Source organism: Amphiura filiformis, chromosome 4, assembly GCF_039555335.1.
Source record: "Amphiura filiformis chromosome 4, Afil_fr2py, whole genome shotgun sequence".
In the NCBI taxonomy this organism is placed as follows: domain Eukaryota; kingdom Metazoa; phylum Echinodermata; class Ophiuroidea; order Amphilepidida; family Amphiuridae; genus Amphiura; species Amphiura filiformis.
The window spans coordinates 60,113,096-60,136,959 of record NC_092631.1 but is presented as its reverse complement, the minus strand read 5'-3'; the positions used below and the strand labels follow the sequence as shown (position 1 = coordinate 60,136,959).

The window sequence follows — 23,864 nt, the reverse complement described above, 5'->3', positions numbered from 1 at the left end:
ATTCAAGACAGAAAAGGATTTTAACATTTTATTTACTATGCATATAACCTATTTCCATGACCCACAGAACTTGTGCATCTAGAAGGAACCAACTTTTTTTTTGCTAAAAAGCCTTCAAATTTTTTTCTTGTTGAAGAGCATGCTCTACATACATCACTTAACATCAAGCGTGGAACTAGGCTGTTCTCCGTGTCAAAAAATGACACAGAATTTTTGCAGCACATGTGTATAATAATTATGTAATGCAATCAGTTCACTAGTCTATCTAAGCTTTCAGACCTATTGATGACAAATTGATGACTGCAATGTATTTTTCTTTGAAGCCATTTTGTCCCCCTTTTTTAACATGTACATGTGAACTTCACATAAGGCGGCTACAGTCTGTCTTGACTCAAGTTGAGAGTAACGCTATGTTCAATTCGTAGTGGCAAATTCAAATTGCGCATTCTAATTTAATCCCAAGGGACATATACAAACATGTAGAAGGGTAATTTTTTCGTATGATGGCAAAGCAACCACATAAATGCACTGATTTGAATCAGCCACTGCAAAATCCAACATGGCATTACTCCCAACTTGAAATGGGACACACTATATGTGTATTGAGTCTACCTTGTAAATTTACTTCCAATTAGTTTTGTTATGCTACTTTAAATTCTTTTATCAGTATGTTTTTAATTCGTAACAAATTGATTGATTGATTGATTGATTGATTGATTGGTAGATCATTAGAAATGACAAAATGAGAGCTCCTATGTGACTTTCATTTTTAAAAATATTTGAAAAATTTCAAACAAGTAAAGGAAGGAAACTAAATACATAAAACTTACCTTCAGTTGGTGTTGTTGACCCGATGGTTAAAATATACTCAAAATCTGCTGCAGATACAGCATTGCCGATAGCACCAACATACAGCTCTACACCATACATCCCTGCTGAATGACTACCAACGATACACTCTATATTACTACTGGTGGCGCTAGTCACATCACACTCCACACCATCAATAGTGACCATGTTATCTGCTGCGTCCAATCCAAATCCACTGCCTGATAGTGTAACTGTGTCACCTGTTTCACCATTTGCTGGTGATACCGAGTCAATCATTGGTGTTAGACTAGATGAGTATTCATAATTTTCAACAGGGTAGTCATATGTTGATGATTTAACCTCAAGATTAGCTAAACCTTGGGAGTGAGATCCTGTTACACAGTCTATCTGTGATATTGAAATGCTCTCAATTACACACTCAACCCCATCGATAGTAACTACTGTATTCTCAACGTGAAATCCACTTCCTACAATGGATATCACTTGACCACCCTGTATGCTACCAGCACTGGGACTGACGGAGTAGATATCAGTTGAACTCCATAGAGTCGCCTCATCAGCATCAAACATGAGGGCGCTGTTACCTTGATCCAATATATTAACGATAAGTTCTGCATGTCCAGAGGGAACATATCCAACAATGCACTGAATGTCAGTTTCACTTGTAAGGCTGATGCTGCAGTCTACTCCACCAACAGTGACGCTAATATCTTCTACCATGCTACTAAAACCAGATCCACTGACAGTAAGTGTGGTGTTAGCTCCAGATACAACTGTTGGTGACACGCCCATCACAACGGGAGTGCTTTCACTTGCATACGAATACCTGCACAGGCTCCTGTTTAAAATTTCAGCCTCTACAAAGTTGACACTTACAAGTGGTTCAAAAGTTCCTGATTCATCTGGCTTTGTTGTGATACATTCTATTTCTTTATAGCTAACAGTGTCAACTATGCATGGTGCGCCCCCTATTTCGACACGAACTTCATCAATTGATTCAGCTGAGAAACCATCCCCTGATATCACTAGTCTAGTACCACCTTCCACTGATCCACTAGCTAGAGAAACCTCATCAACAGATGGTATTAATCGGAAGCTTCGACCTGCCGGCGTCATTACCTGGTTGATGGCTAACCCACGATTATTAACAGAGAGGCTTATGGGATGCATATGCCCAACAGACAGTGTATCATCTGTGTCTATAGTGCATTCGATGAATGTTGAGTTTGATGTTGTAGGAACACACTCATGATCTCCAATCATGACTAGATTCTGGCAAGGTGTGTCTCCAAAGCCTTCTCCAGAGATTTCAATAGTTGTCAGTGAGGTACCCGAGTTGGGTGAGATAGTTTGAATGATGGGTGTAGCACATTCAGAGAATGTGAAGAAGAAACCATCACTTTGGACTCCTGATTTAGCTTTTGTGCAGGAGCTTGAAGGAGACACGGTTGATATACAGGCGTTTGTGGAAGACTTCGGTGAAACATCCGCTGAAATAAATCATGACAAAAGTATTTAATTTAAAATACTTCAAAACGAAAAAGGATTGGCAAATGACATATAACTATTCATTTAACAACAGTAAGCATACCCAAGGTTTGATGAATCTATTCCACAAATTAACATATGTGTCCAATAACCTTACCTGATGCACTGGTATCATACGCGGCTTCAAATCCCCCAACCTTGAGTGAGAGTCTCTGAGTTGTAGAATTAGCTGATGATACCCGGACTATTCCTTTCATGTACAAAGTGGCATCATCATCAACTGGACCGCTGGAGTAGTAATAGGTCCCTGGGGCTGTGAATGTGTAGTTGAAGGAACCTGTGAAAATAATCATAAATATACTGAATTAACTGATAGTGGGCTATTCATATTGAAATCCACAAACAGGGGGAGCATGAATTTCAAATGGAATGAACACATTAGGCAGCTCCATTTGAATTTCATCCACCCCCTGAGAAAGATATCTTCAACAAAGGGAAGGTGAGTTTCAAACAGAGTTGGTTAATACACTAATTCCATTTGAAATTCATACTCCCCATGAGGAAGATATTTCCAAAATCGTCAACATGGGGAGTGTGTATTTTACATGGATTAGCCCAATTCTCAAAATGAAGAGTCTGGATACAAAAAGATAAGGATACCAACATGTGTCCTATAATTGCTGGCTGTAAATTAACACCTTCCTTTTAAAAACAATTTAAGGTAAATTTCTCCAAAAATGATCAAAAGCAGCACATAATCATTTTCTTGTTATTCTCCTTTCTTTATATTTTGACAAATATCTCAAATTGAGAAAAATTTGAACTCTTTAAATATTCCTTCATATAGAGAGTAGCATCATCAACTTTATGTACACTGATGTGCATCTGACGACACCCAGTGCTTTAGCTCCATGGGGCCAAATAAGTAAGCTATAGTATATACATGAGTGACCAAATTGTTCAGAACACATTTTTTTCACCACCATTTTTGCAAAACTACTCCCTAAACAAGAACATTTTATACCAAATTTTTCCCACCATTTTGTTGGACTAAATTTTCAAACATGTTGTTGGCTATCCTTCATGAACAAGACAGTTGACATTGATCCGGAAAACTAATCTTTTTCCTGAAAACCAGTATTTTGCATTAAGTTTTCATAGGCATTCCAGCAGCATTTCCCAGTATAGTAGGATATGAGCTCTAAAGCCACCCTAACAAACCATATATCGTCCACATTGTATCAATAAGCATGTTTACTGACTGCCCATACAGTTGGGTGTTGACTGCAGACAACTAGTACCAAACTTTGATTAAAATTCAACAATTTCAGATTTGTACATTTTCATGACCGTATTTGGAATCAGCATGGAAAATGCACTAAAACAAGTACAAACAAGCAAAGTATTGGTTCAGTGGTTCAGTGGTTCTTGAGATAGTTCTTGATATTTTTAGAAATATCACAAGACTTGGCTTTGGCCACCACACAAACCATACATGAAATTATTCCTTTGTACCTTGTGGTGATCTAAGTCCGGCTCTAAACCCAGACCCATCATAGTCCACACTATCTGCATCAGTAGTCTGTTGTACAGTATACCCTATACCAGTTACATATGTTGGTACCAGCCACTCCCATGATACTGTGTCACCGACTACAATGTCTACCAGCTGTGGGTTCCACTTGTACCCTATCCCGTAATCTGTAAAAAAAATATTAAAATTAATTTTGGGACTTTATAATGGTATAAATGAAACTGAGTTTGTCCAGTACCTTGTGATTAGGGCTGCCTAATTCTACAGGGTTGTGGTTATGATAAGGTTTAGGGTAAAGGTTACAGCAATGTGTTTAGGGTTACTGTAACTGCTTAAGTTATACTCTGAAGGCTTTAGCAGTTGAAACTCATAACTACCTTGCATCTTTATTTTAATGAAGATATTTAATTAACTTTTGAATGTGAAAGCACGCATGAAAGTGCACTTTAATCTTTTCTCATCATGAAAACAATTGGAGGACACAAACAGAACTTCAGCCTGTAACCACATTCTATATCAAGTATTTGCATCTTCCAATATCTGAGATGGAAATTACTTTCAAAGTAATCTTTTCAAGTAAAAAGCTACAGAAAAATGGGTTGTTACACTGTTGACACAAATACAATAAACTGTAATCACATATTTTACCAGTTTTGTTTAAAATATTTGGTAAATCATGGGTACACTTCTTTTTAACCTACCCTCATGTTTTCCCTGGTTATCCACAAACGCAATATTAGCTTGTGGCCTTGTGATACATTCAATCTCTGTATCAGTCACCGATTCTACCTCACAATTCACTTCACCGAATGAGATACTAGTTTGTAGCAGAGACATTCCAAACCCTTGTCCTGTCAAAGTCACATGACTACCTCCTGCTAGTGAGCCAATATCTGGGTTAATGCTGGACACTTGGAGGATGTATTGGAATTGAGTCACAGCACTGTAACAAGAAATGCAAAAAAATACAGGGGCATAAGTTAGAACTTTGCTGATGCTTGCATTAACAAAAACCAAATAAACTTTGCCTATTACTAGTGGCTGAGCAAAGTGTAGACATGTTGCATACTTGCATATCATTTCTCCTAATTCTACCTCAGTCGCAGGTTCCTAGTTTGTGTTTAGGTCGCTACAAGTACTTTCCTGTGATTATCTGGGATGTGACTTACCTAATATCAGCGTAGCCCTGGTTACCAATGGTCACCTCTATATCATAGGTGCCTGGTTCATACCCAGGTCCCTACAAGTACTTTCCTGTGATTATCTGGGATGTGACTTACCTAATATCAGCGTAGCCCTGATTACCAACAGTCACCTCTACATCAAAAGTGCCTGGTTCGTGTCCAGGTAGGTTGCATATAATTTCAGTTGTTGACTGAGAAATAACATGACAGTCTACATCACCAATGGTGACCACTGCTCCACTCTCACTGAAGCCATCACCAGTTATTGTAAGTTGACTACCCCCTGAAATTAGTACAATAAAAAATATTGATAACTTTCAATATAACTACTCAAAATCAACATTGCCTGAGCACACAAAATTATCATAATTGATCATGGATCCAGAACCCATGTAATCTGGTAAACCATGCACTTACCAGCTTTCTAGGATATGACACAGCTAGCTCCACGTCCCAAAATTGATCACATTTACTTTCTTCAACAAATGATTAATTGATCATAAAGGTGGGTGATCAGATAGTAACACAGTCACAGTGGCCCATTGAACAGTGAGCAACTTTTAGGATGGCAACCACTAAACCACCATCTTTTTGTTCATTTCACTGGGGTACCTGATACCAAAATATGCATCTTGATTGTGTATAGTGGGGGATGAGCCTGTCAGTTGAATCACACACCTTAAGAGCATCATGAGTAAACCTTGTTTACTGTTATGTTCTGTATTACTTTGATTAGAATAATGACTAATTTGTACGCATAATCCACATTGAACAGCTTTTCCTCAGGTTCTGGAAAAGATTTCCCATGAAAATGTGCTGTATACGAGCCCTATAAATCATCCATGCATTGTCCTAGTATTATCTGATGTTGCTCAACCCACTTACCCAATACACTACTAGTAGTTGGACTAATACTGCTGACAGTTGCCTAGTATTTTCTGATGTTGCTCAACCCACTTACCCAATACACTACTAGTAGTTGGACTAATACTGCTGACAGTTGCCTAGTATTTTCTGATGTTGCTCAATCCACTTACCCAATACACTACTAGTAGTTGGACTAATATTGCTGACAGTTGCCTAGTATTTTCTGATGTTGCTCAACCCCCACTTACCCAATACACTACTAGTAGTTGGACTAATACTGCTGACAGTTGCCTAGTATTTTCTGATGATGCTGCTCAACCCACTTACCCAATACACTACTAGTAGTTGGACTAATACTGCTGACAGTTGCTGTCAAACTCTCATCATATGTGAAGGCATTGGATTTAACAATGTCAGCCTCCTGTACGGTAACTGTCACATCAACTGTGGTAGCACGCTTACGACGACGGCTGGAATCCTGAAAATAATGAAACAATTAAAAATGTCAGCCTCAAAGGTGTGTGAACAGATTGTGTTCCAATGGTAATACATTGTGTTTTCTAACTCACATTGAATGCAATCACCAACACATTGCTCCAGCGATTAGGATAATAGAGACAAATAAGCATATCCTAGTAGCCCAAAGAACAGTACACAACTTCCTAGGTAATAACGACCAAACTATTTTATACCATGTTTTTGTACATACTGCCTAAACAAAACATACTTGAAACCTAAAATTTCACAGGAGTTATGAGATAAATATGAGCTTTCACTTGATACCAAAATCTGCATTTAGTGGAGATATGAGGCTGTTAATTTAAAAGGGCAGGTCCTGTATATCCTTGGGTAGGTTGAGCAGAAATTTGAGGTATAACCTCTCTCAGCACCTTAACCTGGTTTTATTATTTTTTTTAATCATGATTACTATTTTTTCATCAACAATCCCATCAGACACCCATACATTATTTACATTGTGTTCATAATTCCTGCTATACATACTGATTCCATGGTAATTTTACAGATAATCTCATCATAGCACATTGACAACACTCTGCATGATTTGGTTCCAACATTGACAAATACTTCCTCTGAGTTCTCCCCCTCATTGGTGGTGTTATTACCATTATTATCCTCATCAGTTATACATGGGAAGCCATAGCCTGATATGGTTAACTGTGTACCACCTAGACAAAGATAAGAGAACACTGATAAATTGCACTGTCACACTCTAAGATGGACTTCATATCACCCTATTGACTGCCGTCCTCATTTGTCAGCTGTCTGAGTTAACAACTGAGAAACTTATGTGTTAAAAAGTGTCTCACTTACAACCAGAATCTGGAGGTCTGAGACTGTGCAGTTGATCTATAGACTGCACAGTTGTGTCCAAATTAACCGGTTGACCATGTTTGTTGTTGATTACCTATTTTTAGAACAGCAAAGCATGATCTGTCACAACGGCGCAGCAAGATACGGGCGGCGATGGGAAATCGTGCTATGATGCACGACCAAAGTTGCACGCAAATATTTGCACGAGTCTAACACGATACAAACTGGAAGTTGTTCAATCGTCACTATAAGTATAACACATATACGCGCAGTGTAGACGATGGAGTAAGTCTAATCCCCATATGAGTTTGCCAGATGCAAGGCAAATAATTTTGAGCTCTACCATCTCCCCTCAATAAGTGACAGGCCATAACTGCTAGGAATAATTTATAGCAAATGTACCTTGTGACATCCTCATTGCTTACCTAGAAGAAGGCCAATATAGAAACTAACAATGTGTAACAACAAGTCATTATCTTACCTACAGTACTACCTTCTGGTGGCTCAACATCTATAATCTCAGATTCATAGGAAAACATCACATCACCTGAAAATGAAGTTGATAGTTATCTTTTTAAAACTATTAGCTTAAACAACAGGTAAAATGGTTCAATTAAGTTCTGCAAAGTCTTCTTTCTGTGGGTCTTTGAGCCTGCTCTGTGTCTCATTTTTATATTTAAGACTTTGAATTGGAGTCTTCATCTCTGGTTCGAGTTTTATTTTTGGCTTAATGTTTTTTATGTTTTCTCTCCCCCACCAGCCCCAAGTACAGGTGATTAAAAAAAATGAAAAAAAAAAGTTCTGCATTTTTATATCTAGAAATGCAAAAATCATTTAACACATGTATCAAAACACTCCCATAGATGCAAATTGATATGGGAAACTAAACAACATCATCTATCATTATTAAAACGTTCGCTTACCATCAGGATACGATGCTAGACCTTTTCCATTAACACTGATGAGTACAGGGTATTCCCCCATAGGTCCCTGTCCCACAGCGCACTCAATCATAGAGTCTGCTGCACCAACGACATCCACTTACCATCAGGATATGATGCTAGACCTTGTCCATTAACACTGATAAGTACAGGGTATTCCCCATTGGTCCCTGTCCCACAGCGCACTCAATAATAGAGTCTGCTGCACCAACGACATCCACTTACCATCAGGATATGATGCTAGACCTTGTCCATTAACACTGATGAGTACAGGGTATTCCCCCATAGGTCCCTGTCCCACAGCACACTCAATAATAGAGTCTGCTGCAGCAACGACATCCACTTACCATCAGGATATGATGCTAGACCTTTTCCATTAACACTGATGAGTACAGGGTATTCCCCCATAGGTCCCTGTCCCACAGCACACTCAATAATAGAGTCTGCTGCACCAACGACTTCACAAACAGTGCCACCTATTGTTACGACATTCTCATGCAAGACATCACTGAAGCCACTGCCACTGATAGTTATCACTGTTCCATGGTATTGAGATCCTTGGGCACAAAAGATTTTAACAGATCTTAGTTATACCTCGATAATACTGGCAGTCACAGCATTGGAGAAACAATCTCTGGTGATCAAATGCTGGAAACTATTGTGCAAATACTACTTCTGATTCAGTTGTTGCTATAGCAACTATGATTTGTATTGTATTCTACTTGAATTGAATCCAAATGATAGCAATTTTATGCATGATAGTGACTTGCAGGTTAATGACTGCACTGTTTTGAGGTATTGCAAAATATCTAAACATTTTGCTTTGGAATCGAGGAATATTCAGAGGCCCAAAGCAAAATGTTTAGATGTATGAATACCCTAAAATAACTGATGCTGTCATTATCCTTGTTCATAACCATCACTTTTCACTTTTTAAATTCCATCTGAGTCACATATTTTTCTTTTAAACTTGAAAACAAAATACAATTTTAACCTCATTTTTCAGTTTCTCTCAAAAAAAATTGAATAGCTGACAAGGGACATACTTTTAGAAAGAATTACACAATCATACGATAATATCAAAATATTGCAGCCAGTGCGTGTGTAAATTGTTGAATGTTGAGGTCATAAGAAAATAATAAGAAAATAGAAAAGAATTAAGTCACAAAATAATTCTAGAAAAGTGCCAGTAAAATTAGACAGCAAGCATGATGTGTGACAGTGTCTTGGTTTGAACTTCAGTCCACAATTTCAATTCTCAATCACCATTCTCACTGAGTACACAGGTTAATTTACTGCAAACTAGTATTTAAAAAATACGTACCTGAGCTTGGGCTGACGGATGTCACATGTGGTGTAGACTCTAAATCATAGGAGAAGCTACAATTCCCAGCACATATGGAAGGAATGAAATTCACCATGACCTCAACCTGAAATCAAATCAGTGAAAATTGTTATGTCCCTATTTAGACTGGCTGGCTTGTGACCGGAGGATTGTAAACAGTACGCTGAATGAAGACGCTGTGATGGTGTCCCAATCTATGACGCTGATAACCATAAGACTCTGAAAAAGGTACTTTTTAAGCAAACATAGTAAAGTAATAAAACAAACAGAACAAAACACCTGTGGCATATATGCACAGTTTCTCCTCGAATTCGGTAGTGACGTTATTTTAACGCCTACTTGTACGCATGTGTATAGGCTCTGAAGAATAAGAAAATCATGCTTGATTTGATACAGCAGCCATTATGCACATCACTGCACAAGTGAAACAAAGTGTTCATGTTCAACAGGCTATTCCAGTTGAAATCCATACACCCCCTATGGAAGACATGACCTTAATCTCCCACAATGGGGTATATATTTCAAATCGAGTCACCCCATCCAGGTAACTTCCATATGAAATTCACACTCCCTGTGTGGAAGATTAAGGACATGTCTTTTACAGGGGGTGTATGGATTTCAACAGTAATAGCCAAACTGACCTGTGAAACTTGATGAGGTGTGCGCAGATATTCCCCAGGTATAGGTCCTTGGAAAAGGCGACCTTCTGTGATCTCTATCACTGATGCAGATACATTGAGACCCACTAAACCTGTGTCAATCACCTGTTATTAGAAATCAATGATGTGAATAAATTTAACTCAAATGGCCATAAATCTGACAAAATCTTACAACACGAAGCCACTGCACATGCAAGTATCCTATGTGATACGATAAAGCAATCACCCCACACTTTGATCAGCTCGTAATTGGTGAACCTGGTGAAAAATTATGCTTATTTTTATAATTCCCGTCGATCATGCCACTGTTTTTTCCACGTTTTACCACTACATCGAAAAGTAGACCCACATTAAGAGTGACATTGATCTGCCTGGTCTATATTTTGTGTGTTAAAGAAAGTAGACAAAATGTATAGCTTCAATTAATAATTTATAATACTTCTGGCGAGATGACAAAAGACAATTCTCCAATAAAACATTTATGTATTGATACTAATCCGCGATGTTATAAGGCCCGCCGATTACAAGCTAATCAAACTATAAATAAGTCATATAACAAGAATAAACTTAGATGAAACCATCACTACAGATAAAGTGCTCAACTAAAAAGGAGCAGGAATATATTTAAAATATATAGATATAAGTCATAACACAAGAGTTATATCAGTTGCAGCTAAAAGTGCTTGATGCATTATTGCAGAGCTTATAATAACAGTTATATTGAGCGTCGCGACCGCGCAAAGTAATTCCTCTTCCATGCAATATAAACAGGTCATTTTTGCCTGATGATCGCCGTGCAAACGTGCGTGAAACCAATGGTTGCAATAAATACCTAATTTTTATGTTAGATATAAGTCATATATATATATTGGCAGGGCCAGCAAAACATCTGTGGCTACTGGTCCCTGATCGAGTGCTTGGTACGCGAGGGGTCTCTGGTTTGAATTCGGACTTCTTGTTCATCTTCTCTTTTTATTCCTTCTTTCTTTCCTTTTCCATTACCCAAAAAGCACAATGAGCATAAACATGGTTAAGATTAAAGTTTGAAAGCTCAAATGCAAGTACAAGCAGACAAGAAAATGAACAAAATTCTTTTCCCAGACATGATTTGACTATGTCTGAAACTTGTGAGTACAATCCCTTTATGTCTTAGCTGATTAAGGATTAAACGTTAATTCTATTTCACAATTTCTGTTACCAATAGTGATGATTTATTTTGAATAGAAAATTTAATTTTGCAAGTTTATGATATCAAGATCATACTATACACACATCAATGACCAATTGTTTAAAGATTTAAAAAATCAACTTCACACACCATACCTTCATAAGAGGTTGATTTCCACCTTTTGAAGCCCACTCTACATCCCATGCATACCCAGCACAAGTACCATATTGGTTAACTAACACAATCCCTGTATCCAAATTAGTCTCTACCAACTCTTTCACTTTATTAGCTGTAGAATCAGCAGCAACTGTAAAGAGAAACAAGAGACTTATGCAAATATAACTTTGCACATTTCTACATTATTCAATTATTTTTAATCTGACAAAGTTTGTACCCAGGGAGCAGGGATGGTCCAACTGCATCGGGAAGATATAAAAACGTCATGGGTGTCAAACAGTTCAGTGGGGTCAAATAAACACCCCTAGGGTGGACACGTAAAAAAATCTTCTGCACGGGACCTACAACAGGGGGGTCACATGCAGGGGGGTTCCATTTTAGTAATTTTTGCTCAAAGTATATCGTGTTTGGTGTCAAATGAAAGGAAATTTAATTTCAAACACAGTATGTGGTGTTTGTTTTGTCAATTTATCATCCTGCAGAGAGTTACACATGATTTAAGGTAGGCCTACACTATATAGTGACGAATGATTGAAACGTTAACATGGTTAATGAGGCTATACATCGTGTATATTACTGTTCCTATCTAGAATACTAGAAAATGCTAAAGGTGTCTTAAGACTTCCAGCTATTTCAGTGGAATGTTTCATTCTTATAGGAACTATTTTCTGTAAATCCTTTGTCAATATGACCATCATCTATAATATATGGATGATACTACATGTACATTCACATGCACATCAAAGCCAACTTTGTACCTCTTGTCTTAGAGTCCATTAAACGTACTAAGCTTAGCTACATTGTGTTATCATGACAAAATGTTGAAGTCATACAATAATATCCTATTGGATGTCTTCTTCAGATCCACTTTCTTCTTCATCACTTGACTCCAGTTCACCTGCCAGTTCCATTTCCAAGTCTTCTTGCAGCTTTGCTCGACTACCGTCAGGGTGTCCTCTGCAGATTCAGCCAATATTGCAGCATCTAGATGCTTTTGAACACTTGCAGTTTCTCTGGCACCCTTTCCTCCAGGAGCAGTTGGTTCCTTTTGATACATTTGGTGGCCATGGTGGTTTTCACATTGCTTGTGGAACTACGATCTCCCCCTCTAAAGTCCATCCGCATTCCTTTGCGATGTATGCTGTTTTGTCTATGATGCACGCATATGCTGCTCTCTCCAGGTGAAGGCGAATGCATCCTCGGTTGGTGGTAATCTCTTTAAGTTATTAGTACCATTCTTCAGAAATTTGTGAGCCCTGAGCTCTGTAAGACTATTACACCGGGCGATCTCATTGCTGGAAGAGTAGACTGAAATGAACAACTGCCGCGCCTGGTCAATGACGTCATCTGTTAGGTTGTGATCAGCCTCAACAAAACTAGCAAGATGATCCAGTGGAACAGTCTTGCTTTTCTCTAACCATGTAGGTTTTCATATGAAGAAACGGTAGCTGGTCAGTAATGTCTCGGCCCACTGATACTGTGGATCAGTGGAAGGGCCTGACAGTAGGGTAGCGCTAACTTGCGCCATGGGGTCATAGGCGCATTCTTTTAGCTTTTGGCGCACAGAATTACCATTTAGAGGTTACTAAAGGGTCAATTTAACCCCTTATATCTATTGTTTTGGCTCCATAGTTTAAAAAAATGTGCAATTTTTGATCCCTTGTTTGAAAACCCAACGCTACCCCTGCCTGACACAGATATGTATCTAGTTTGCCTGCTATTTCATGAATAGGGAGAAAGCTCTCCTGGTCAGTTTTCATCCACAACTTTAACCCCATTTCCTGAAGCATGGTCTTATAGTAGTAGATGCATCACCCAACAACATCAGTGTCATTGGTGTAGATTACTATCCGCTTCACACCTCCCACTTGAGTAACATAGACAGCGTGTAGCAACATCCGTGTATCCGCTTCTTCATGAGTTGACATACTTGCTTAACTCAGAAAAGATGTAAGGAAGTAATTACAACTTCTCTGCTCAACTGCAGCTCAACTGCAATCTCACTTCCATTGGTCAACACGGTAACCTCCTGCAAGAAACAACTTCATCGATCCTAAACATGGGTTGACCATCTTATCACTGACCCACTTCTCACAGAGGTACACAGGCAATGCTGATTTGTTGTTAGATACGCTGAAAAGGCTTTGGGATCAAGCGCACAAAATTGGCTGCTCACTTCATACACTTTTCCACCTGTTTCAGCCCATCTGGTATACGCTCTGCAGACTTCAGGCTGTTGGCATAATATCTGTCGCAAGTGTATGCTCTCTGTACGTTGGGATAGATTGGACATTAGCGATCGTCTGTATTGGTCAGCGATATCTGGAAAAGGACAATCTCTGTCAAATGACCACTTGTGAATGACAGACAATGCATCAACAATCACACTGGTGCTAACAATGGAATCTGTGGTGGGACGCCAGATATCTTGATCAGCAGGTTGCACTCCAGTCTCCTCCTTCAGGGCTTTCACAAGGCAGGATTTTCTGTATTGACCTTAGCTCTCAAACCCAGACTCAAACTCAGGGTCCATGCTTGCTTGTGGTCAGAGAGAGAGAGAGATGTGACCAATACTGAGAGACGAGATATGATGCTGCATTGCTACATTAGGCTATATGATCACCGCCATGTCCAGGATCTGTTCCTGCGGGGGGGGGCTCAGAGGGGCTTTCAGGGTTATTCGGGGGGCTTAATGGCTAAAATCGCCATAAAACGACTGATTTTACATGACTTTTAACAAAGTGCGGGGGGCTTAAGCCACAAAGCACCCCAGACATGCCACTGATGATGGCTAGCTGGGTCAAGGACTGGGTTGGGTAAGGTCAATGGCGCCGGGTCTATGTTACTAGGCAGAGGGTACTCAGGATAGAAAAAGGTGTCAATAGGAATGGGTCTACAAGAATGTGAATCGTGAAGAGGATCTAGCTACTTGTTATCTATCCAAATACATGGAAAGAATGTGAAACAGCACATCAGATCAGTGTATTGATTGTAAAATTTAACGAAATATGATACCACACATGCCATATATGCGCAGCTCTACTTCATCTGATAACCCCAGCCCATTATCCAGAGCCCCCCCCCCACCACCACCACCACCCCACCCCCAACATGGTGGCCCAGTGCAATCAAATGTATGGCATAATTTTAATCATTACTTTACTAATCTTTGTGCAAATAAAAGGTGATTTTGTCACATTATAGTGCACTATATTAAGTATTACGCTGCAAAATGGGTTTCGGGGCAAACTTTGACCCCCATAACACCCCTGTGCAGCTGATTTCAAAACGTGTCCACCCTAGGGATGTAGCCTATAGTCCATAGAATCCATCTATATAGGACACGTTTTTATATCTTGCCAAGTCAGTTTGCATCAAAATATGGGGGTTTGCTCCCTGGGTATTGTATAAAATTTAATGGTTTGGCTACAAAATGCCCAAATGTGTGTGCGCGAGCAAGGTGTTCAGAGGGAAGATTAACCTGTCAGCAGGAGCGGATCCAGGAATTTTCAATACCGGGGGCGCCAAGCCACCGCCCGTTCGGTGTCCACACAAAGTCAGGCACCGCTCTGCAAAAATACACAGAGTTAGGTGCCGCTCTGCAAAAATTAGTGGGGGCACACGTCGGGTATGCCCCCCCCCTCTAAATCCACCCCGTGTCAGTCCTGTGTATAGAGAACCACACCTATAGATGTACATTGTATCGCAGTCAGTTTAGGGTATAAACCATGGACTGTCCCAATCCATACCGATTATATCCAAAAGTGGGTACATACTAGAAAGCAATGCTTCTACACTGATTAATGGCTACCCTCTATAAAGAAAAAAAAAAAAAAAAAATATATCAGACAACTTTCTAGAACCACCACAAAAATATTTCTTGTGTGAAACAGCAGATTGATGGTTTTTGTAATACATTAATTGATTTTTAATGTACAACATATATTCATAGTTAATCTACCTTTTGAATAGAGTGCTCAATCCCAAGAAGGGAGAGCACATAAAAATTCAAAGTTTAAACCTTTCCGAACAGAAGTTGTTACTCTGAGGATTTGTAATTTATGTATTTTATTGCTTTTACCAATAATCAATGCAGTAAATGGGCTAAAAGAAGCTCAAAAACTGCTCATGAATGTACACAATTTCTGTGGACTGCTTGATTTATTTACATAAAAATGAGTTTCACTGAGAGTGAAGCTGGTAATGAGTTATGCCAGTTGAAATCCATACACCCCCTATGGAAGACATGACCATAATCTCCCATACAGGGGGTGTAGATTTCAAATGGAATCACCCATTCAGATAACCAGATTTGAAATTCACACTTCCTGTGTGGAAGATTAAGGTCATGTTTTCAATAGTAGTGGTATGAATTTCAACTGGAATAGCAGACTGTTAGCTTACCTGTAACCAACTTTCCATTTAGTTCTAATTCAAAATTCCCTGTAACAGGTTTAGTTGCCGCTACAATACGACCTACAGCCATATTAGTACCAGCAGTAAAATCAGGATGACCATAGACCACTATGTCACTGTAAGGCTCAGCTGATCCAGAGAGAACTGTCGCATCTTTGATGCCCAGAAGCGGGAAATTGTGTCCACAATTGGCTGTTGTGAAGCTGATGTCAAAGCCAAGATCAATTTTTGAGACTTCTACATGGTATACAAAGTTACCATTAGGCGTGGCTGGTAAAGATGTTCTGATATCTGCGAAGAAAAAACATGATTAATTTGAGTCAGTAATATTGTATGTGTGTTTATCTGTGTCTCTTTCAGGACCAATATATCAAAGCAATAAGTTTTCTGTGTTCTACTTTTGAAATTCTGTTTTGTCAATATGTCACTTTCCGTGGGTTTTTTTTCAGTTTTCTTGTGGCTTTTTGTGTTTTGTCCATTTTAACATGTTTTATCTGTTTTACAAGAAGTTTAATAAAGATATACACCTATTACAAAATATACGCACTTTTTACACCTTAATTTTTATTGAAAACAACAACAGACAAACATTTTTTTATTTTTTTTTATTTTTATCTTATTCCCTTTTTTTTCGCTGTTTCACTGTTTTCTGTTTTCTACCTCGATTCCTGTTTTCTGTATCACAGAAAACTTATGGCTTTACAATACTTGTAATAAAAGCGCATCCAGAGTCAGAATTAAAGAAATAAAAAAATAAGGTTTTATATAGCCACAAGTTTTTAATTACATTCATAATATCTCAGTGCATTATACCACTACACAGTTTGGTCCAATTTTGGTCATTTCTCAGTCTAGGGGTAGTAATATATAAATCATATAAGCATGCAGACACTTTAACTGACTTCCAGGTAGATGGATCATCAGTAACTTTCATTACCTTTTAATGTGTTCAAAGTGAGCATGTATATAAAGGATTCATAAAGTGACAAATACCAAGGGTTCAGAACGAGAAAGCCTTAACTCACAATGACTAGCTCTCACAAAATGAGCATAAAGTTGACAAAATATTTTTCTGAGATATTCCAGATTTGAAAGCCTTATTTCATACCCTTTAAAATCATACAAGACATGTTTGCATGGTCGAATCCAATATACAACTTAATAGAAATGTCAATATGTTGTAGAATTTTCTGCTCATTATCTTGACTATTTTGTTCAATAATCCTGTCAATACAAACAGGGCCTATGACCACTCCTTGAGGCACACCAAATCATCTTATACTTACAGTTATCGTTGTCAGAACCAATGAACAAGTTATCAATAAACAAATCATCTCCTGGTAGTGTAGCATTCTCCATATATATCCTGGCTACTTTGATAGGTGTCCCTTCCTGTACATTATCTTTAATCCATCCTTGAGTCATCACCATCTCGTATACATCAATGCACTCATATTCCCAGCGAGAGGTGTAGCTACATTAGGAAAAACATACATTTCAGCAAAGAGTTAATTTTAAAAGATTTTTTGTCCCTACTATTTTTGCTCATACTTTATATATTGATTCCCCAAACGCTTTGGGTTTTTATCCATGCATAAAATTAGTTGACTTACCCTCCATAATATGCCAGATCTGGGGAATGATACCAGTCATTATGGGTAACTTCATTCATATTCAAGTCAATGTAAGTCCGCTTAACACTAGTACATTAGTTGACTTACCCTCCATAATATGCCAGATCTGGGGAATAATACCAGTCATTATGGGTAACTGCATTCATATTCAAGTCAATGTAAGTCCGCTTAACACTAGTACATTAGTTGACTTACCCTCCATAATATGCCAGATCTAGGGAATAATACCAGTCATTATGGGTAACTGCATTCATATTCAAGTCAATGTAAGTCCGCTTAACACTAGTACATTAGTTGACTTACCCTCCATAATATGCCAGATCTGGGGAATGATACCAGTCATTATGGGTAACTGCATTCATATTCAAGTCAATGTAAGTCAGCTTATCACTAGTACATTAGTTGACTTACCCACCATAATATGCCAGATCTGGGGAATAATACCAGTCATTATGGGTAACTGCATTCATATTCAAGTCAATGTAAGTCAGCTTAACACTAGTACATTAGTTGACTTACCCTCCATAATATGCCAGATCTGGGGAATAATACCAGTCATTATGGGTGACTGCATTCATATTCAAGTCAATGTAAGTCCGCTTAACACTAGTACATTAGTTGACTTACCCTCCATAATATGCCAGATCTAGGGAATAATACCAGTCATTATGGGTCACTTCGTTCATATTCAAGTCAATGTAAGTCAGCTTAACACTAGTACATTAGTTGACTTACCCTCCATAATATGCCAGATCTAGGGAATAATACCAGTCATTATGGGTAACTGCATTCATATTCAAGTCAATGTAAGTCAGCTTAACACTAGTACATTAGTTGACTTACCCTCCATAATATGCCAGATCTAGGGAATAATACCAGTCATTATGGGTCACTTCGTTCATATTCAAGTCAATGTAAGTCCGCTTAACACTAGTACATTAGTTGACTTACCCTCCATAATATGCCAGATCTGGGGAATAATACCAGTCATTATGGGTAACTGCATTCATATTCAAGTCAATGTAAGTCAGCTTAACACTAGTACATTAGTTGACTTACCCTCCATAATATGCCAGATCTGGGGAATAATACCAGTCATTATGGGTGACTGCATTCATATTCAAGTCAATGTAAGTCCGCTTAACACTAGTACATTAGTTGACTTACCCACCATAATATGCCAGATCTGGGGAATAATACCAGTCATTATGGGTGACTTCATCCATATTCCAATCAATATAAGTCAGAAAAAGTTGAATATAGCCGTTGATTTTCCCCTTGAAGCCAAAACACAGCTGAAATATAGAATAAACATGTCATGTGCAAATGTTATGGAAGTAATAATCAGAATTTTAATTTTTAAGTACAAGATCAAAATTTGCTTTGCTAAGTGTTTTGGGTCACTGCAAGAATGTTGTAAGTGACATTTTTGTGCTTTGACAGTGGAAGCACTTTTTTATGTTTCAATTGTTTTACTTATTTAATCAAAATTTAATTAATTGCTTTAAGACTTAAAAAATATCTTAAAATGTGTGCATTTATCTATATTTTCATAATCTATTGGTAACATGTTTCTCCCAAAATGTCACCTATGACGTTCTTGTACTCTCACAAAAAATGCATTCTAGTTTAGTGTCAAATGCATTCTGCTCACAATCAAACCCAGATTTCTCAGAGTCATGCCCTTACCCCTTATGGGAGTGGCTTTAGCAACATTGGCAAGACAAAATTTAAAATAACTGCCATCATCCAATGGATTAGGATTATGTCTAGTTTTAAGGCTTAGGATTATTGTTAGGATTAAACAGCTTTCAGGTTAGATTAATAACGTACAGATATCGCCTCAACCGGCAAATTCCAGCATATTCTGTTCATAAGGGCCCATCATTCCACAAAGTGTAAGAGACAAAAATACTATGTTCACTAGAATGTATATGAGCAGAGTATCTTTCACATAATTACATGTAATGGGTAATTTGTTAGACACACACAATGAAACAACCAGTCAGCATGAATATGTGAGGATTCTTCTGGGGGGTACTTAGATTACTTTTGATGGGGATGTGCGGCTTAAGCGTCCGAACCCTTAACCATTCCCAAGGATAATTTTACCTAAAATAGGGGAATAGGGACCCATACGTAAGGATTTTCCATTAAAAGGGACCCATATATCCAAGTATTTTCCAAAAACAGGGACCCATATCTAAGGAATTGAGCTTGAAAATAGTAAAGTAACATTTTTAAAAAGGAGACCCATGTCTAAGGATTTTTTGTGAAAACCCCACCCATTAGAGCGGCACATTACCATATGCCTTTACTATGTGAGTACCCCCAGGCATCACACTAGACATACCTTATCTGTATAGTCTACTCTAAACGCATCAACAGGTTCCCCATTATCATGCTTCATCTCTCCAGCATAGAAGATATATCCTGGATTCAACAGAGATGTCCTGCCACAGTATGGTTCCATGTCTTGCACTCTACGACCCCACTCTGCTCCAGATAACTCCATCTCATAGTCACGCAAGAAGTATGGGGTAGCGCCGCTGGTACGCTCACAGCGGACACTGAACATTTCCAGAAGAGTAGATTGTACCTATGTTTATGATATTAAAGAAGAAATTATGTTAAAAGGAAATGTTTATAATAGTCTGCATAAATATTTTGATCTTCTTTTAATAAAGGGAAATATAAAGACCTATATTAAAAAAATATAACACATTTGCAGACATGAACATAAAGCCATAAAGTCAAGCAATAGCAAATGATAGTCACACATTCTACACCCGCACACTCTTGTAAATGCTGCCAAATGTGGAGATGTGTGTGTATTCCAACTGGGGAGATTCACACACCCACATTCCAACTGGGGAGATTTTCTCACACAAATCTGAAAGCAGCCGCCATACTGTGGAGGTCATCAAATCAGAAAATGGTGGTATATACCCCCTCTTTGGCTCACAGACCCTTTTTTCAGGTTTTCTCCAACTGTGGAGTGCCACAGTTGCGAGCAGACTTTACAGTTGGCATGTGGCAATCATACACACCTCCACATCCCTATAATATATCACTTCCTTTTCTGAGGACATCGGAATGGTATGACCATTTTTGTCAACACAATGTCCTCGGGGAAATAATATCTGTGTACATAATCCTCTATGCCTAACCCAATGTTACAAATAAATAGGTTACTTCCAATGATATGTAAAGGGTCCTTGGCTAGTGGGTAGAGGTCCTCGGACATCTGATGTGCACTCAAATTTAAATCCTTGGACATAAAAGTATAACCAGTATAAGCAAACACACATAAATTCACATTGGCCTATTCCAGTTGAAATCCATACACCCCCTACAGAAGACATGACCTTAATCTTCCACACAGGGAGTGTAAATTTCAGATGATATTACCTGAATGGGGGGATCCATTTGAAATCTACACCCCTTGTGTGAGAGATTAAGGTCATGTCTTCCATAGGGGGTATGGATATCAACGGGAATAGCCCATTACCTCTTCTACAGATGAAGTTGTTGACAGAGGTGTAAGAGCCTCCACATTACCATAGTATAAGACAAAACTAGTATTGCTAGCATGTGATCCTGATGATATCTCTACAACATCAGTTCCCACCAATGAGGGGTCACTAGAGTCTGCACCAAGTAATGAAAGATCTGTAAGAAGAACAAACATGATATTGGAACAGAAATTTTCATACTATATTAAGACAAAACAGTGGATACTGGAAGAGCGGAACTGCAGACAATACCTCCGTTGAAAAACTTAAGGACGACCATCACAGATGATACAAAATCAGTGCAAGAGATCAAAATATTCCTGGATTTGTAAATTAGTTTTTTTACTGCCTAGATATATCTTCTCTTAAATTAGCAAATAACTATCATCTGTTAATCTTAGACCTGGTACACACTAGTGTGGTTTTTTTCACATCAATTACAGTAGTGTGTATGCATTTTGTCATTGTATCGTGTTTATTCAATTGACTCCGTAATTACCATGGCGTGTGTGTAACGAGAAGTGATTATAAACACTCTCATCATTCTTTTATAACAACCATGTTGTAATAGGGAAATTACCACACAATGACGAAAAAATACTAGTATGTACTGGGTCATAGAGAACAGTAAACAAGCACTGACCTTCATAAGTTTCAAACACAACAGTATATGTGAAGATGTCATCATTTTCTTCCAAGGCAACCATAAGAGGAATGGATGTCAGGTTGCTAAGGTGATCCTCAACTTCCTCAGCACTGGCAGATACAGGAATTGGATCTGCAATACAAATCAGAGATTATAACGGTTTTGATACCAAAATGGTTTTCAACAAGTAAAAGCTTAATTAAACTTAACATACGGTGTAATAACTTAAACATTACAATTTAAAACTACAAAATATTTTGTTTCTTGTTCCACATGAAACAAGAAAGCTTTTGAAGGTTATTATCAACCAGACTGCACAGCAGCACATGTAAGAGAAACAAAGCAATCCCTCACAGCTGGACATGTTCAACATAGACTTCCTAGTTCTAATGACTGTTCAATATACACTCACACAAAAACCTCAAATCAATACAGAGAGGATGTTATTAGATCAAGAGGATCTTGTTTGAGAAGGGAGTATGGGAAGTTATTTGAGAACGGATAGAGAAGCCATCCGTCAACAAACGAGGGGCCTGAGATTTAAACTTTCAGAAGCATTTGATTCATTATTAAGTAATATTCCTTGCCAGCTGACACGTGACCAGCCCCGGTCTCCGACTAATACTGGAGCATCTGTGCAGTTACAAGACAAAATCCAGTGAGATTGAATAACACAATTCAGTATTTTTGATGTAGTTTCACTTGTAATAAAAAGTTGAACTGTCATAAGATGGACGTCTTACCTGTACTGTTACCATCATATGTCAACCAGAAGTACTCAGTTACATTACATGCACCCATCTCTTCACCAGTCACATTAGTACACCCTGCATACATTATCTTCACTTCTTGTACCTCATAAGTTCCGACTGCTAACAGAGACTGTTAAGTTCAAATCAAGAAATTAGTAGGGAATTTCCAATGCAGGTTCTACTTATATGGCCCATGACATTTTTTTAATACAAATATACTACTGCATGTCCCTGACTGACATGTTTTTTGTTTGTTTGTTTGTTTTTGTCTTTTTTTGTAGACAGCTGCCTTTATTAAAAAGACATGTTTTGATATAATACCAAAAGAAGGGTGTAACATTTGTGTTATTTACTTCATCTTTCTTATAGGCAGGGTGAATCACCTATCCCATAGAGCTGTATATTCCTTTATATGTGACACGATCTGGTCCATGGGGGGCCAAAGGAGGCATTTTTGACAATTGAGTTACTGTAATTATTACATTATAATTACAATAGGCTATCATTTACTGAAAACACCAAAGGTCTAGCATACTTGATTCAAAAGTTTTTTGATGTCTATTTTCTTATGTATTTTATTGGTTTTTTACTCCATATTTTTACTTTTATCTCAGTTTCAAATTTGCCGCCATTGGCCCCCATGGACCAGATCGTGTCACATATTCTCAATTTGCAATTTCGAAAAAGGGGTATTTATTAGAAGTGAAATTTCAAGGAAAAAACTTGCAAAATACAACTTCCGAAATTTGCGAAATACAACTTCCGGGTTGAAATTTCAACATGGCAGCCTAAAAAAGGAATGGTGCATCAGGCTATGCACTAAGATGGGCTTCACATACTTATGTGTGTTGGTTTGAAAACAAACCTTTTGGCCTTCTGTTAAACACTGACCTGTGTTTCCAAGTTGACAGTAGATTCTATTGCAATGTACTGTTTCTCATTATGAGCACTCTCAATCTGTGCATTAGTAACAGGTGCATCAAACATCTCAAATCCAATCTCTAAGTAGTCTCCGCCGCTGCCTTCTTTATACCGTGCTTCAATGTAGTATGGTCTACCACCTTGGAGCGAGAGTTTGGCCGAAGTCTGCTCTGGGTATTTTGTCCATTCTGTGGTCCATTGGGGACATTGTGCGATCATGGTCTGCAGAAGAACAAAGCAAAAATGAAGAGAAATAAGTTACTTCATCAGTTATCTTACATTTATGCCACTGATAATATGATTTTCACAGATGTCATAGATACTATTTTTACTATTTTTTTAAAATCTGACTACATGTTGACCTAATTTGGCTTACAAGCAAACCATTTTGTTTCCGATGTTTCCGATAACCACACCGGTATCTAGCTCCCTAAATAAAAAGCCCAAGCAAATT

General features: G+C 38.2%; 1 protein-coding gene across 1 annotated transcript in view; it reads right to left on the bottom strand.

Moving 5' to 3' along the window:
* The window catches only part of LOC140150287 (fibrocystin-L-like), a 119,621-nt gene that overhangs the window by 77,655 nt on the left and 18,102 nt on the right, over nucleotides 1-23,864 (bottom strand). The window contains exons 12-32 of the mRNA XM_072172293.1: nucleotides 23,381-23,632; nucleotides 22,481-22,619; nucleotides 21,735-21,869; nucleotides 21,088-21,248; nucleotides 19,930-20,175; nucleotides 18,744-18,871; nucleotides 17,556-17,642; nucleotides 17,229-17,416; nucleotides 15,931-16,233; nucleotides 11,505-11,656; nucleotides 10,164-10,286; nucleotides 9,502-9,607; nucleotides 8,525-8,734; nucleotides 7,718-7,783; nucleotides 6,907-7,091; nucleotides 6,232-6,382; nucleotides 5,134-5,320; nucleotides 4,555-4,796; nucleotides 3,835-4,020; nucleotides 2,477-2,656; nucleotides 831-2,321 (exon numbers count right to left, since the gene is read on the bottom strand). Of these exons, the coding sequence (XP_072028394.1) occupies nucleotides 831-2,321; nucleotides 2,477-2,656; nucleotides 3,835-4,020; nucleotides 4,555-4,796; nucleotides 5,134-5,320; nucleotides 6,232-6,382; nucleotides 6,907-7,091; nucleotides 7,718-7,783; nucleotides 8,525-8,734; nucleotides 9,502-9,607; nucleotides 10,164-10,286; nucleotides 11,505-11,656; nucleotides 15,931-16,233; nucleotides 17,229-17,416; nucleotides 17,556-17,642; nucleotides 18,744-18,871; nucleotides 19,930-20,175; nucleotides 21,088-21,248; nucleotides 21,735-21,869; nucleotides 22,481-22,619; nucleotides 23,381-23,632 (4,918 nt within the window). The remainder of the gene's footprint in view (nucleotides 1-830; nucleotides 2,322-2,476; nucleotides 2,657-3,834; nucleotides 4,021-4,554; nucleotides 4,797-5,133; nucleotides 5,321-6,231; nucleotides 6,383-6,906; nucleotides 7,092-7,717; nucleotides 7,784-8,524; nucleotides 8,735-9,501; nucleotides 9,608-10,163; nucleotides 10,287-11,504; nucleotides 11,657-15,930; nucleotides 16,234-17,228; nucleotides 17,417-17,555; nucleotides 17,643-18,743; nucleotides 18,872-19,929; nucleotides 20,176-21,087; nucleotides 21,249-21,734; nucleotides 21,870-22,480; nucleotides 22,620-23,380; nucleotides 23,633-23,864) is intronic.